Raw genomic sequence first — 18,737 nt, 5'->3', positions numbered from 1 at the left:
GTGTTATCATCAAAGGTTATTATTCAAATTAAGATTTTTACATTACTAGCCTTATTTGCAGTTAGAAGAGACATACGTGTGTAGAGAATAAGACATGTGTAATACGAGCGAGACAGAAATTTTATATGAATAGCGGAGAATCGCGAGCGCAATACCCTCCCCTTGCTGCAATGTTCATACTCTTCTGGTACCTTAAAATGTGATCTGCGAATGATTGTATATGAACTTAGGAGACGCATTTAGTTTTATACTAGTAACTATACGTTATTACGTATTGTAGACATCGTTATATTATTTGAGATTTACATTTTATAAATCTTGTAACAATTATGATGCCCATATTTTAACATTGTCAACTTTCTCCTACTATGTACACAGAATTACTTACTTAATAAAGTATATATATATATATATATATATATATATATATATATATATATATATATACTACTTTGTATATAAATGTTCATCAGCTGTATATTAACTATAGATCTATGCAGCTATTTTCCTCGTAATTTATACGTCCTTATCGAGGTGTTAGATTCAATATTAATGATAACTTCAGTGTCATAGTCGTTATAAGGTACGAAACATACATACTGTTAATCTCACATTTATAATATTAATTTAAATTCTAGTACTGCCATTATCACCTTGGAATCTTTAAATATCCTAACATACTTTTATTATATTGTATTAAAAAGTAGATAGAACAATACTACTTTCAATTCGCTTAATGAGAGATAAACGTTAACTAGGGTCGGTATTAAAAATATATTCTCATAATATGAGAAGACATTGGCGGTCACTAGTTCGATATATATGCGATAATGCCCATTGTAACAGCGAGTAGGATTACTATCTGAGCCCCGGTGTCGATTCAGTTGCACCTAAGCATTTGAACACGGCACAAATGGATTCAATGATCTTGTAGATACCATGTATGGACGCCACTTGATCCCAGTGTGCTCTAAATAGCTTGGATTCTCAATGGAGTAACCGATAACAGCGACTAAGTATCCGATTGAATAAATTCTTATCTTAAACATACAATATCGTAATGATATTAGAAATTACTATATGATAATACATAATATACACAATTGAAATATTTACCTACATCCGAATAAAGGGCGAATCACATTTGTTGGTAATTGTTTTAATATTGCAAATGTTTGTCGTTGCGTTCATACAGGTTCAATTAGAAGCCGTATTGTTGAAATCCCGATAATTAATTAACAAATGCCAGTGCGCCGCGCTCAGACAAGGACAGGAAAGTTTAATGACATGCACTTACTACTGTAACTGAATTTATTTACGTGCAGACGACACCTAAGTGTCGGGCCGCGTTAAGTGGGTACCGCATCATTTGCTGTTCAGTCAGCGACGCGGTCTCTAACTCTCCTAATTGGAACGAATTTGGCTGCAGGTGCACGGTGCAATACTTGAGTTGGCTCAAGATTAGGGCGAGCTATTGCGAGTATATTTGGACCGTAACGTCTGAAATATTTGATGTGCAACGTGCGACTTGCGGCTCCGCTCCACTCGGCTTCGCTCCCGCCATCACCCACGTGTGCGCTCACACTAACTAGAATTAAATTAAGAACAATATTTACCCTCCGCGGCTGAGATATATGATATTGCACAGTTAAGCCAGAGTTAATGTTTAGTGACGACTTATGTTTCCACATTCTTAGAATAATCTGGTATATTCTTAACGTTAGAAACAACGAAACCTTAATTTAAGCGCTCCTTAAAAAGCAATTATGCTTCAAGTGCTGTGCTCGAGAGATAGCTGTCAAACGGAGACAAAAAATAATAATGTACGCGAGAATACTCTTATTTTAATTGCTACAGCTTTTTGACATTCAATAAAGAAATATGCAAACAAACTGCGACACGATCGGAAAACACTTGACATAGATTGTTTATAAAGTAGGGTTTGCTTTTATGCCCGCGGAGACATGCCATAATGAAACCTCGCTAGGGAGGCTCGACAAACGTCATTACTGGGGCACGCATAAATATGCAAGGCAGGTAACGCACATTTTCATGCGACGTCGCAAGAATTTTATCGTTCGTTTAATTCTGTGTGAAAAAATGAGATTCTTTTCGGTGTAATGCGGGACAAGCGACCGCGTGGGAACCGACATACTGCCCTGCTCAGGCCTGCTGCTCTCGACTAAGTGCAGTCGAAAGATGTTTTCTTTACTTTGTAAGGTATTACTTTCCCCTTAATTGTATTGCCGAAATTCCTTTCGAATAGTGGAATAAGAAAATCGTCCTAATGATATAATTACAACCGATATATTTTTATAAACGTAAGGTAAATCAACCCGTTTGTCTCCCAGAGCTAAGAATATTTTGAGAATTAAGAATATATTGAGATTATTACATCATACTGCTTTAGTACGTGTTGATGAATATACATACATACGGAATAATTCTGGTTACTTCGTGATATTTTTATATCCTAGTTGTATTTAAACTAGGACGATATTAATTATAAACACACATTACACGATGAATTGTAACCCAAGATCGTCAAATAAGATTGACGTTTTATATCAACTACTTAATTGTGTTTAATAATATGAATATCATTTAATTGATATTCCTTGTTGTAATATTCATAATGAATATTTAGAGCATAATATCATTCAGAAAAGCAGTAAACTCACTGGATAAATCATGTTTCAAAGTTAACTATAGTGATTCTGATTGCACAAACGCTGTTGGTACATTGTGGTTAGCAGTCTCATGAGGCGATGGTTACGTGCTATTTGTTTTCTATCGCCTCGAGTATTAAAATGTTATTAAGGTGGCAAATAAAATTTAATATTAAAAAACACCAACTTCATCATTTAACTATAATTTATTTAAGTTCTTATAATCGCGTATGTTATTAATATTTTAGTACAGAAAATCAACTTATATTATATGGTTATAATGTAACACAAACATTTTTTAAGCAATTTATATATATTTTAAATTGATTATAATTCCAATGTAAAAAAGACATTATGATTAATTTATATTATATGATACAGAACTAGTTCGAATTCCGTACGTTTAGATTGTGTAAAAAACTATAGTCGGGATAAATCACGTTGCAAGTTGAGGCTTATCTGATAATAGTGACAGCGCAAAATCTGAAAGCGGGAGAGGTACGTTATGGCCAGCGGTCTCATGAGACAAAGATTATGCAGTGTTAGCCCTTCGTCGTCCGAGCGTTTGGCTAAAACATTCGAAATACGAAATCACTTAAACTCTAGATGAGGCTCTCCTGTTGTGATATAAGATAAAAGAAACAATCATTTTCGAATACATTTGAAATAAGGACGGTCATCATTTCATGTATATTATGTATTTTACATTTTAAAACGTTTTGTTTTATTAAAAGGAATTCGTTTATTTTTTTAACTAGTGAAACATTATTGTACAAGCATGTTTGTAGTTTTGTAAATTTACCTTATATAAGTATAGTCATTGACATGTAAAGAATGAAACAGACGTTAGTAAGGTTTTTTTTTTATTCGCCGGGAGGGCAATTGACTCTACTCCACCTGATGGTAAGTGGTAATAGATGCATGCAGTAATCTTTATGTATATTTTTCTCAATTAAAAGGATACTTTATTAAATCAGTGATACATCTGTGATAATCGAATCTTTCGAAATCCTACAGAAAAGGATGAGATGAGAAGGGCAGGTCTAACGAGCTTTATGAGGCAAAAGTAGTAGTTACTTAGTACTCTTATAGGTCCGATCCGGAATTCGAATCTAAAACTTTGAATTTTGCGCCCATATAACCGATATAAGAATAAGACCGAAACAATTGGTAATCAACTAAAAACTATTGCAATAATATTATATGAATGGTATCATGAGCACACTTTATTATTGTGGCTTTTTTTTTATAAAATAGGAAGACGGACGAGCATATGGGCCACCTGATGGTAAGTGGTCACCAAACGCCCTTAGACATTGGCATTGTAAGAAATGTCAACCATCGCTTACATAGCCAATGCGCCACCAACCTTGGGAACTAAGATTTTATGTCCCTTGTGCCTGTAATTACACTGGCTCACTCAACCTTCAAATCGGAACACAACAATAATAAGTACTGCTGTTTTGCGGTAGAATATCTGATGAGTGAGTGGTACCTACCCAGACGACCTTGTACAAAGCTCTACCACCAGTAAATTGCTTGGCTTGAATCATTATAATACTGAAATGTAAACCTGAAGTCTTAAAAGAAAAAATGGTTGTGCATCATTAAGCTTACAACACCTATATTTATTTTTCGAAGTACTATTTTATATCATATATTGTGCACATAAATCAATGATGAAATTTTAATAAAAAAAATAAGAGTAAAATGCTTAAAGTTCACAAAAGCTATGTTATTACCATATTATTAAAATAAATACAGACAAAAATAATTAATGTAAAATATCAATTGGCACGTCTTAGGATAAAACTGATTGATTGTAAGTCGACAAGCAAACGGAATGATGCTTTCCTTTGCCGACAAAACACTCACCACCGCCACTGGATACTGCCCATTGTGTATGTGGTGCCTACATTATATAATGTTTGTAAATGTTGCCGGTACCCGCAATCAATAAATAGTTTTTATTGAATTGACATACGTTTGGAATATGTCAGTTTTTCGTAATGCTAATGGCGAATTTAAATTATTTCTCTGAATATATATACTATTATAATAAAATAAGTATAAAAGATTTATTCTATTAACGTAACTTTAGGGTTTTATTCACTTTACTCTATATTTAATTATTAGTTTGATGATTGATGTTTCACATCCGTGGGCGTCCCGTGACGGCCTCGTTTTTTTATAAATATAACAAAACAATCTCGTTTATAAACAAGCCAATAACATTTACTTTGAAAAAAGAACTGCACGCGTATCTCATCCAGCAAATAATCGTGATCTATGCCTAGGAGTACGATCAGACATCCGGCGCAGATATTTGCAGTCAAAACAGACTTAGGGCGCTTCGTGCACTCTGCGCATGTCACTCCGTTTCTGTATTATTTATTAACTCCAACGAGCTTCCGATGCTACTTTATTCCATTGTGCAACTGTATCCACGCCGGTTTCTGATGTCCGAGCTCGGGAACTTCGCTCCGAACTGACACGACTGCGGGAAACTTTTCGTGCATAGAATGAATACGCCTGTCAACCAAACGCAAACATTGAAGGAAAATACTTGACGCTTTGAAAGCAAAAAATCGCAATACGATACGTTATTTGATGAACCATATGTGGAAATGAATTCTTAATATCTTCAGATTTTAAATTTTCTTGAATATTTTAAGAGGATATTTTTAAATAAATGCACTTCATGTTAGACGTAAAAGCAGCCAACCAACGAAATTTGTCTACGTTTGCGAACTCGGCGATGTTATTGGGAGACTCCTTGGTAGTAAAGGACTCTATATTAAGCATTCCAGTCCCCAATCTCTTCAGGTGGGCGCGGGACATACGCTCAACTTCAACTTATTATTTTGGTGCCGTGTGCAAAGCGTTTGTTTTTCTTCTACGCCTTCTAATATACATATATTTCATTCTTTTATTAAATTTCTTACAAGCTTTTGTTACTCTTATTCGTTAAATATTTTTGAAATATATTATAATACAAGTTTTGAATTATTATTCAAATTTATACTTATCGCACAATATAACTTAAATATCAAGTTATCTTAGTACTCTGAAAAAAGCTCATTTTAAGCTCCGCTTTGAATCGTCCATCATTAATGAACTCGTTATAACGTTAATTGTTGCCACAATCGGCCGAGGCGTGGCATTAAAACGACATTAAAAATGTATGTATACCATTTAAAGATTCCCATTTCGCGGTAGTCGCGTGCGGCCGATTTACGAAAGCTACTGGCCCCGTGCCCGTTAAAGCAGATTACGCCTGAAAAAAAAAAATCAACAGCTCTTGGCGTTATGAGTTAATTTTGGAAGAATAACGCGGGCGTCGGTTAGTGTTTCCCTTTATTTGGTGTTTCGGCCGCTCGGTTTGTTTAAACGGGTAATCCAGTGCAAAAACACGTCGAGTCTACATTATGTAGTGGTACCACAAATGTGTGTTGTTTGCTATGTTGCCGGGACGTAATTGTCAGACGATAAAAATCACTTAGTGTTTTCACAATAACCTCTAGACTTAACCACTAACAACGCTATGTAACTTAGTAAGCATTAGATTAGATTGGAGCCACTGACGGTGCACGTAATGTGAGACGCAGCGTACATGCAAATAATGTTTATTTGGCAACTTAAGTCCCAACTGGAGATAATTTTCTTTTCATGGCACCCGCTTGAAAATTTGTTTCAAGAATAAACTCTTATTCTTTACGTGTTTTACTTTAATAGACATTGTATAAAAAATACAATAATCTTTAAGTAAGCTTTTAAGATGGGGTTAGCATGCTTAAATATAAAGCTCAGAGTCCATGCTTAGGTCAAGACAAGGATATTCTTTTTCGAGTTTGAATTCTAAGTTTGTGTTTGCGATTCTTATAGCGCTCTGCGTTGAAGTAAAACATGTTAGGTAAGTTGTATGATACGAAAGAAAGCATGTGACTTATAAGTAAATATGGAGAGTGGAGAATTCAAAAATCTGTAATTTGTTTTAGATATGAGACCAGAAAACTTAGAACTTAAACATTTACCAGCCACTAAAAGTGTAATATTGGATCTCCTATAATTTAATTACAGTTTATTAACATACTAGTCTCATAAATTCAATAAATTATAAGTACCGATAAGCGAAAAAAATGAAGGCATCTGCGTAGCAAGCTCGCCTGTTCTCAGACGTGTTTACAAGTTATGCAATAATTCAAATAGCGTACTACAGCAAATTTATGCAGCTGCACGGTAACATACTTCAATGGCTGCATTGAAAAGCATTTTATTTTCATGGACGACGGCGACTACTACCTACCTAGCTCATATTTTCGAATTCAGCCAGAGAACGCGAAACGTGTTAGGTGGCAATATGAATTTATGATCATGGCAAATTAAATGCGTTAAAGTCGAACGTGATTCGGCGAAATACGCATCGGAATTTAATTAAGCGCTTTTTACACTTGACTGCCCAATGCGGGTTTCGCCGCGTGGCTGAGTACTTACGATGTACAGTCGCTGTCGCTTTTTTTAATCACACACGAACGTGTAAATATTTAATTTTCATAAGCGTTGGACTGACGGATTTTTTATATATATTTTCAAGGCATAAATTGTCCTTATTTCCTATTTATATTCGAAAAATTAAGCATACTTGTTGATTTTTAAAAAAAAAACAACCATTCATAATCATATATTGATTATAAAGAGCTTTAAAGCTTTATTAAAACATAAAAGTGCATAAAATTTTAATATTTTATTAACGTAATAAATTTATGAGTGACACTTAAAACATATTAAAATTATATTAACCTGAACGTAAGGGCGGCAATTCTTGTTGCCTTGTATAAAATAACAAATATAAATCATAATGCGAAACGATTTACAAAAAAAAAAACATTTTAATTAAATAATTAAATCTTGTTTTTATAAAAGAATACGATTCATTTCAGTTACTTTTATGTTGTCTCGTTAGGTCTTACCAGATAAAATTTAAGAGTCATCTCGGAGTGGCTTCTTTACAAAAGAGAGCCACGAAGACCTATGAAGAGCGGGCCAAAGGGATTTTTAATTGGCCTCAAAATAATAGTCCATACAACTAACGAATGGTAATCTTTTTTCACGACGCTGTTTGTTGCTGACTTATTAAATCTTGAGTTTTCTTTTCTAAAGTAAAACGGTATTCATAATTAGCTTTTGCAAATTTAACTTTTACCGCACAAATAACAGTCGAGTTTGCAATTCGCAATATATTTTGACATGTCGACATACGTAATTAATTTATTCAATAGTATTTAATTGTTAGTTGTTACCAAAATTATTTCTACAACTTCATTAGTTTTCGACGTCCACGGCGTGTGAATGAATAGATTTATGAGTATGGCACTCATTAGTGAGAACAAATACGTTAGATTGCTATCATAATTTTTAGTTAAAAGTAACAAAACATTTTATTTAATATTTACATAATTTTTGGATTTAAATGTTATCTTTTTATTATCATACATACAAAAATAACGCCTTGTTAGTTTGATTACATAAATATATATATACGAATAGTCATAAAAATTTGACCCAAACATGGTTAAATGGATTTCACAATCCATTGACCAATAGCACTTCAAGCTAAAACATTCATTGTTTCAAATTATAGAATTGTCATTTATTTGCTTAGAATTATTAAAAATCCGACTTCAAAGTTAGTTAGCTATATATAAGTAAAGCTGATATAAAATGTGTAAATTGGTTAACAAAATATTTTCAGTTGGCGCTTTTATAATTTAACGTAACACTGTATTAAATGGTATGGCATGTTACTTTCGTAGATATCTATGGTATATCTCGCCATTTAATGCTTTTATAATTTACATATTGTAGAGGTTTTAACGTCATTGACGGGATGTGTCGCATTAATTGGACGTTAATATAGTCGCTAAATACGAGACAATATTGGTATCATCTACGAAAAGTGCTAGAGTTAACAGAAATTATATAATAATAATTAATCGCAGCTAAGAGGTTCTTAAAAAGGTTCAATATAATAATCACTTTACAAGACAAGCGTCTAGTATATTGCGCGAAAGTAGTTAATCACGCTACTCGTATATATTTTATTATTCTAGAACACACACACACACACATGCTCAACATTAAAAAGCGTTCATAACACTGGAAGGTTTATATATTATACATCTTCGATATTAATCCTTATCGATTTTGACTACTGCAGCCAATCATAAAGGGGGCTAGCTAACTGCGCAGGATATACATAAAACTGTGCACAAATGTGTGTACAAACATGGATGCACTCTCTACTCCCTCACTCTCTACTCCCCCACTTTCATAATTCGAGACGACAGGTAAGAGTTTAAGCACAGGACCAACGGATTTGCAGGCTTTTCGAGGCACGAAAGTGCACGCACTTTCAACTTATAGACTCCGGGCTGCTACTGCGAATTTTAGACTTAATAACTTTTTATAAGTCCGGCCTGGGATTTAAACTCAGGATTTGCGGCTTTATTTATAAGTACTAGACCAACGAAGCAGCCATACTTACAAACATGTTATATTATGGAATCACCTTTGAAGAAGTTACCATCTGATAGATTATTAATTTTAATCCTCACCACTGAATAGTATTATTTATGTTTATTCCCACGCATTTGAAATCATAGTACAATACGTTATATATCAATTTCCGCATCCACGATGTCAAACATTAAAATTTACGATATTTGTTCTTCGATATCTTTTGTAGATCCAAATTATTCAAATAAATCATTTGAAAATATAACGTGTATCGATAAAATTAAACTATTTATGAAATTTATTTTTGTAATTTTTTATAAAAAATATTTTCTAAATGATTATTTTAAATAAGTAATGGCCGTCGATATTTAAGTAGATATGCCTTGATGTTATTCAAGTACCTAGCTGCAAATCCTGAGAGTTCCTATTTGTGCACTAAAATATTAGATAGGCAATTTTTTCATCAATTAAGCCTCAATAGTTAAAATTTATAAAAAACTATACGCAAGTAATTTACTATTTATGATCAACGAAATTTTAAATTAATAACGTGTTCATTATTTATATCACATACATCTGAATCTCGCAACAGCCGGACCGTAAAGTATAAAGTACATCACATTTTTAAACAGTGCCAATATGAAACCACGTAAAATATCGAAAGTTTTCAGCGTAAAGGAAAATTTTAATTTTTCGCAAAATTCCGTCGCTACATATTTTAAAAGTCGACATGATTTATTAATGTTGGATCGTAAATGCCATTTAACCGAGATGGGAGGTATTTGTGTCACATTCACGATACGTCAATGCCCTTTTATCATCCTATCTAATATCTATTACGTCATTCCTCTAGGATAAAAAGGATACGGCGGCTTTTTAACTCAAATCATATTATTTTTAAAAAAATATGTGTACATTATTGTAGAATAATTTAACTAACTAATGTGTTTTATTTGAAAATCGATGTTTTATAAATCTTCTATCGAATTTAATCGGTAAATCATATTCGACATCGGTTTCAGTAAATAAATTATATTTTTTAAGGGACCCGTGCTCTTATAATTTATAATATAAATTACTGTATGTTGAATACTGTTTCAATTTATATATTTTTATTTTTACTTTTCTACGTACATAATAGAACGACAATTTACTTAAAATATAACGAATGACATCAACTTCACGAAGATTTATAAAACTGTACAATAAAAACGGATAAAAACTTTCTTCCTTGTTCAAATTTTTAAAATTACAATAACAAAAATTTAAATGAATTCAACGAGAATATTCGATCCGTGTAGAATCTACTTATTACATTTATACCTTTTTTATATAATAATATAGTAAAAAATAAAGCTATCAATTTAATAAATGATAAATTAAACGAAATCATATTGAGGAAATTTCAAACGCAAACTGACATACCCAAGCATTCATTCGTTAATTTGAGTAAATAAAAGTTTCTTATGCGATAACTTAGATGTATTCGCTTGAAGCGATTTCTAGTCGATGTGTGCTGAACAAAGTTAATAGAAGAACCGAAGTTTGAGAATTTCTTAATAAAATATAGAAGAGTTTACTCATATTTAAAGATTAAATTGAAAGATGAATTATCCCATGAGAGACGTGAAAATATATATTGAACGTGTCTGATAACAACTTTAATTTTATCGACGTAAAATATAACGGAAAAAATTATAATTGTTCTACATGATTTTTTTTTCATGTAATTATAAAAATAACCGTAGACAATATTTATATATATTTTTCTTTAAGGTTTTGGTACATCTAAGCAAGTTGGCTTAGTCTTAAAATTTTCAATATTTATTATTTTAGCACCTTAGCTCATGTGGCTGGTATTGCTTTTTATTAATAATAATAATAATAAAGTATCGCTGTGTTTTTATTTTAAGCACTTAATGTTTTATTGGGAAAAGGACTTTATAATCTGCGACTGATTACAGTTAAGGGATCAAAGGTTAATTGCAATAATTTAAAACGTTGTATACTTAGACAAATCGCCTGCCAAATCTTTTCTATTAAGAAAGTCGTAATAAATCGAATGACATCCATTCGAGAATAATGAGCGAATGACTGTTGCAGCTTTTTTTTTGCATCCACGTCCCGTGATAATGCATGCCTTGAATATCTGTCTTGTAGATTTTCTTCGTTTTCAGAATAATATTTATCACTAACCACAAAGAGCAGACAAAAAATTTAAAATACCTATTTGCAATTTTTACGAATACATGTAAGCTTTATCAATATTATAATTTAATACATACATTACGTACGTTTTAGATATGATTGCTTAATGTATAATATATATTACATATACATTTGCTTAAAAGCTCCAACAATAGCTAAGTGAAGAACTGGTAGTTATAAAACCACATTATACGTACAGTCAATTTACAACTTAACAACTAAGATTTAATAAAAATAATAAAAGAAATAGTAACAAACAATGTTGTAATATTATTTTAAAATTAGTTTCTTTCTCCATCATTAAAACAATATCAAAAATAAAAAAATATTTTAAATAAACAATTAAATTTTTATTGAGTGAAAAAGTACTCCGTCCAATTTCGAGTTTTCATTTGAAGGAGAGAGATTTCTTAGGAGCCAAATCAGGCACACAAACAACAGCTTCATATGTTTATGAGGTAAGACAGCCTAACTAAATCTGCTATAACCAAACTACTATTTTATTCTGGTTTATATACTAGTTTCTCTGCGATAGCCGTCCAGGGGGTAACCCAGTAATCGTGTCGGGGAAGGTTGTTTAAATCTTCTTATAATCATTATATAGTATTGTTCACAATAAATGTTTCTAATAACAGCGTTTTAATTATTTAAACCACAATTAATATAAGCACTGCCGCTATTACCAGCGTTTGTTTTATGTAAATTGAGAAAATGCTCTTCTCGCTCGATTTGCGAGGCTTCAGCTAATCTTCCACCAGTCGACTACAATTTAATCAAAGTAAACAACGACAGCGCTGTAATTTGTCTAGATTATTTCGTGGCGAGCTATAGAAATTGACTTTTTTCTCCATCTATAAAAGGAATACGACGAGAGCTCGTAATGTGCCTCGAATTCCGAGATAAAGATGATTATTATCTACATAAATGACTAGACATTGGATAAATAACAGTCTGCCTTGTATTTTCGCTGCAGAATTGGACGAACTATTCGGCTTATCGAAATAATAGTTTCGCTCGATAGTAAAACATCCGCAACAGTTGACCTATTCGTCGGTTAACGTAATACATTTGAAACTAAGATAAATGTACAAACGATAAAATACTAACGCTTTTTTGGTAAATTTATTCTAAAGCTTATTATTTCTTAATAATAATAATTAAATATAATTAAATTAAGTTTTATTTTTAATAAAAATGAATACAAATTAGTAAATCTGCTATCTGATAGTAATCACCACAATTTATAAACATTGCAAGAATAATATTTATTTTTCAGTCATTTCATACTGAAAATCAGTGTCATAAATAGGAAATATTATATATATCTTCTGTACGTTAATTTATTTACAATACAGTAACAGCCTGTGAATTTCCCACAGCTGGGCTAGCCTCATCTCCCTTTTTGAGAAGAGCTTATTCCACTACGCTGCTCCAATGCAGGTTGGTGGAATACGCATATGGCAGAATTTCAGATAAATTATACACATGCTGGTTTCCTCATGATGATTTCCTTCACCGTCAATACACATGAAAATTCAGTGGTTCTTGCCCGGGTTTGAGCCCACGATCACCGGTTTAGATTCACGCGTTCTTACCACTGGGTCATCTCGGCTTTTTTTACTTAAACAAAATGAGTGCTATTTTGTTGTTGAATAATGTAATCGGTGGATAATATCTACAATGACGGGTTTGCGCTAAATCCCTTTTATGCACTAGACATTAAATATTTATTTAATTATATAAGAATCATTACATTCCTTGTTACATTGATAGGAGGCATCAATTAATTCCAAAGTCAAATAAAATAGAAAATAACATATAAAAAATCTCAAATAAATTTCACGTTTCGAAAAATGTAACGCAATCGTGATTTAATAGTTTATGATGGCTGCAGAGGCTATTTGCCCGAGGACATAGAATTTATGTCACTCTGAATGTGACAATAAACTCTCAAGAAATCAGAACTTATTCTCTGCAGTCATAACGCTTAGAAAATCAAGCCATTCTTTTGATGTTATGTTTAATTTTATAAAAACTTACTATTTTTTTGTTTATTTTATTTATAATTCTTGGCTAAATTAAACATTGCGAGGACACCTGAATATGGAATATAAAATCTATCTACTAAATTGGTGGTGGAATAAATGCCAAACCTGTTCTTAAGGTGTAGTGTTAGCCCCGCAAAGGCATTTATATAAAGACACAGTACATTACTTTTTATTTTACTGTATTTTTATGGAATGTAAATGGGCCTCGTGATAACAAAATTTCACCTTTACCCTATATATATATATAGACTGAACACTAAAATAAACTCCACTTCCTACACCTACAATGCCTCGCCAACCACATTGCTTCAAATGTTATTGCGTGTAACATTGGCACACTCACTATTCATACCAGCACGTAGCATTACAAAATATTACTGCTTAACGTTACTACACATCTGAATAATGTTCGGTCTTAGTATTTTTTACATAACGGACAATAAAAATATTTTTACAACCTATAATTTTATATAAAAATTGATATTATATATTATATATGGTTATAATATTCAAACCAAGTGCGATTCGGACAATTTCGCTTAGATTACTGCACCATTCTTGGGTTTTGATTTTATATTTTTCATGATGGTTGCTAAAAGTTTTCTATTAAGTGCTATTACAATTTTAAAGAAAGCACCCCGTGACAAAGAGACAGAGTACATGTGCTAAGTAATAGTGTTAATAATATAATATGTTAAATACTGCCACGTTGGTCTAATGGCTATATGTAAGGTAGCAGAGATGGAGGGGTACGGGCCAATAGAATTTTATAGGGGTTTTCTGTCAAAAATTATCAGTCGCAGCCCGAAAACTGGAAGTTAGAAGTATGTGCACTTCCGTGCTTCGGAAGTGTTTGGGGCAGTTGGTCCTGCGCCTGCACTCTTTCTGGTCGTGTCGGATTACCGTCCCATCGGTCAGGAGGACATTATCATAATGTTTAAAAAATATATCTAAGTACATAATATTTTGTGACCAAACTAATCGCTTATAATATATGCTTTTGAACAATGTAATATGATTTCTACATAAAATATTGCCTCTCAAATATATCTATGTAATATTATATTAAAACTTATTTTAAGTTAGCAAAAGATTTTGTGTTAAGCGAAACAAGATATGAAAAGTTCTTACCTTTTTACCATCTAATTCGTGTGTTGCTTGCGCTAAAACTTTGTCTACGCTAGCGGGGTCGCCGAATGTGATAAACCCAAAGCCCCTGAAACAAGAAAAATTTTCAATTTCAAGTTATAGAATTACATACATTTTATACAATCAGCTTCATATATTTAAACACGAAAAAAATCACGGTTTTTTATAATATGACGATTAAAAGATAATCCCAATACAATTTTTTTCTGTCTAAATTCAACGTCAGTTATCTTCACTCAATGACTACTTAAAATACAGTTATCAATATATCGTAGTGTATACGAATATTAAAAATTAATTAAAAGTTACCCGTGAATAATGCATTTTCAAGTTAAATTTCCTTGATTGATTGAAAATAAAACCATTTAGATCCACGTGCTCTTAGTCAGGCAAATACAACTTCTTACATTAATAAAATAAAGTATATTTAAAATAGGAACTGTCACATAATTATTTTTTATCTAAATTATGTAAAACTTGACTTTATTAATTTAAATTAATTTATAATGATTGTTTATGGATAATAATTTATTTACAATGTATTAATTATTATTTGGTTATTTTATGCATCCTTCGTATTTTTAATATTGGGTGCGAAGGTAATAAAATAGATTTTGTCTCTAAAAACTAACTCGTTGGTCTAGTGGCTAGCTTATTGGATTCATTTTCCGATTTTAAAAAGAAGTTATTTTGAATTATTGGGTTTTGCTGTCAAAAAAATCTATATATCAGCCTGAAGTTTTCAGCACTTATGCCTTGGAAAGAACATAAAGGTTGACCCTGAATTATTTCTTCTCAGATTTGTCGTCCCAATGGATTATGAGAGTAAAGAAATATTTAGTACACTTGTGTTTACGCACATACTGTGTGGACAATAACATGTTCTGTGCATTTAACTAATCTCTTAATCAGGATTGCCATGGCCGAGATGAAGTAATGCGCATGAGTTTCTTATATAACAAATGAGTAAATAATAAAAAACATCCATCCCCCGAAAGGCGTTCATCGTGTCAATCATACTAAGCTAGTTTGGGATGTAGATTCTAACAAGAGAAACTGGTTTAAGCCGGAATTACTCTTTTACATGAACTTTAATACAGGACCAGTCTTTATAAATCTTAATAGGGTAATGACCAATGTGAAATAAATGCATCGCAATGGAAAATAATAATAAACTGTATGAAAAAATTAAAATAATATTACTTTAATATTTTAATAACTTTGAGTGAGTTGTTAACGTTAATCTGAGAGTTAATAAAATGGTACTGATATAAAAAATGCGCATCCTTTTTCAACAGATTTTTTTTCGATATAAAAGACGTGGAAGTTCTTTATAGGCTTAAAAAATGAAAACTGGCGTCAAAGTAAAACTTTAAACAAGTAAATTGAATAATAACAGCGATTTTCAGTAAGTCGACGTCGGCCACGAGCGCTTGGGCGATAAATAATAAAAAGCCTTCTCCACTTTAGGACTTGCAAAAATCACAATTTATAGAGCATTTTAATTTCACTTAGCCGATCCATATTTTACATGTGGCGGCGCGCCCGACCGGGCTCCGGACTCGAATTAATACTAAATTGAAATTGTAAAAATGGAAATACAATTTTCTCGTTGTATCCTGCCCCCGCTACCTCGCCGTAAGTGCCGTGCCGGCGATACTGCCAGAAATGTGTTATAATAACACCATCTTCCATTATAAATTTAATACAACATGAAATAAAAATGAAATTTGTAACAGGATTATTGGTGTAGCTTATTACGGTTTTATATTATCCAATTCTTATGAAAATAACTCTCATTATTTTATATTGTTTTATGACGTTATTGTAGATACAAAATCGTTCAGGATTATTCTTAAGTAAAATATAAACGCTTGAAATATAAATAAAAAACCCATTTTCCTAAGCATATTAAATCTATTCGAGTCTTTATAAGATTCATGGCTTAATACACCCTCATACTCGTAGACGAGAGCGTACTATAGTAAGGGCGCTCGTATATGGAAATTGAAAATAACGAGGACCTCCGTTCACACATCGAGCTGACTGTGTATAACACGACCACTAATAATCGACCCACCGCATCCTCTTACTAACCCCTATTTCTTCCAATCTTTTGCCGATACAAGAAACGTGGCAGGTCTCTTCAACTTGGTAGCACTACACAACCGTGGAGTTGAGAGGCCTTTTGCCGAATGGAGTTACGTCCTACTTATCTTTAAGGAGACGATGCCTTATTTTCCTGCAAGAAACAACTAAGTTTTCTAACCGAACATCGCAAATAGCTCGTATTTGTTAAAGTTATTTGACTAGGAAATGTATATTACATTTAAAAGAAAGAATTCAATTCAACATATTTTTTAATAAATACATCACTTTTTTGTTGTAATTACTTGAATTCAGAAGTTTTTTATGAAATCATTGAAACGTTCAATGCACTTGGGACGTGTCCTAATTGGTAAAAAAATAACTCAAACTGCAGTTCACGTTGGTGATCTAAAAATGCGGACATTATGCCTACCTCTTGGCTCTATACCAGCAAATTTCATGTGTTAAAATTTGTACGTGGAAGTATTCCGCTTACAACGGCTACTTTATATGGAGTTGAATAACTTGACGTAATTTTGTTTCAAAAGTTCAAGAGTTCTATAACTGAGAAGAGCACGAGATGATTTCTTTCTACAAAGACAAATTGGCACTGATTTTATAGTGTGAAAACGTTTTTTATATTTAACGCGCGCTTTATTCTAAATATATTATTTTGTTCATTTTTATTTGAATTCAGTTTATGATAGAATTTCAAAGATATTTAGTATCGTGCATTCTTATAAAAACCGAGCCTTATTAAATAAATTGTATTTAGTACAGTTTGAATTTACAACTATTATGTTTACTGCAATTCCTACCATAAAATAGTAATACTATAGGTGCGTTTTATAAGTAAAAATAAAAAAAAAGTCTATAAAATCGTTTACATTTTTTTAAACGAAAGTTTATTATCTTGAGACGTGTCTATTGTATGCAAATACAACTTACAGAATACGATTTACACATAGTACATACTTACCTTGTACATACTTATGCATTGTATTATGCATGTACTGTTTCACTTAAATGTATCGCTTTTCGTACTTTGATAAGTTTGTCTTGATAATATTATATTTTAATGATTTAAGAGATATACAAACTATGTCAGAGTAATGTCAAACCATAAGATACTATTAAGGGCATATAATTTTAGCGCTAACCTCAAAACAGTTTAATTGCCCATAAAGGTTTTTGATAATCTGACAGGAACTATTGAAGTCGTCCTGATAATCTATAGGGTTATTCTGCTTGGACAAAACTCCAAGAAAATAAATATAGGACGGGGTCGAGGTACCCTAAACCGCAACGTCAGAAACAAATAGCGGTAACTCCCGTATTCATGGCTCATGGCTGCAGCCTCGGGTGGAAACCGATAGCAATTACTGGCGGAATTAATATCACGCCCCAAATGTTGCTCGCACATTTATACGTATCGAGTGCAATATTGTCTCCTTTATTAGTTGCCGAGACAAATGCTGCCGCTGTCGTAATGCTACCCTCATTTCGTTCTTCGATTGCCATCTTTCTTATTTAATCTTGATGATGATAATTAATATTTCTTATTACTGTTATGTTCAGTTTGACAGATATCGTATTCGTTTTTATCTGTGCTTTTATTTCGTTTATATAATTTATTATATTTTATCTAAGTATTTCTTAGTAATGTTATTGTTGCTTGTTTTATACGTATTAATTCCCATTCAATCTTCCTTTTTGCTATTTTAATTATTCGTTACTTATCGTCTATATTGAACCAATAAAAAAAATTGATTTCAAAAATTCGATTTTATTTTTTAAGAAGAAATGATATAAAGCATGTGTATGAATGTGTGTGTACGTATTGTTATCTGTATAAATGTAACTGTCGTCTGCCATCTCTAGAAAATAAATGACATCTACTTCAAACACACCCGACGCGTAATAGTATTATGATTGCCGGATTGTTTTCATTAAATTCAATACAGTTGAACTATATAAAACAAAGGGATTTTATAGACTACTGAGACATTGTTATATTATGTAATTATTTGTCAATAAACGGTAACCAATTTGTCAATTA

At 32.0% G+C, this 18,737-nt stretch overlaps 1 protein-coding gene across 5 annotated transcripts in view; it reads right to left on the bottom strand.

The window, feature by feature from the left end:
• Nucleotides 1–18,737, bottom strand: part of LOC126770030 (RNA-binding protein Musashi homolog Rbp6) — a 487,537-nt gene that overhangs the window by 229,479 nt on the left and 239,321 nt on the right. For all 5 annotated transcript variants that reach the window (XM_050489154.1, XM_050489157.1, XM_050489153.1 and 2 more), the window contains exon 4: nt 14,573–14,657. In XM_050489154.1, the coding sequence (XP_050345111.1) occupies nt 14,573–14,657 (85 nt within the window). The remainder of the gene's footprint in view (nt 1–14,572; nt 14,658–18,737) is intronic.

This window comes from Nymphalis io, chromosome 8 (genome assembly GCF_905147045.1).
Source record: "Nymphalis io chromosome 8, ilAglIoxx1.1, whole genome shotgun sequence".
Lineage (NCBI taxonomy): Eukaryota > Metazoa > Arthropoda > Insecta > Lepidoptera > Nymphalidae > Nymphalis > Nymphalis io.
This window is presented reverse-complemented; position numbering and strand designations above follow the sequence as displayed.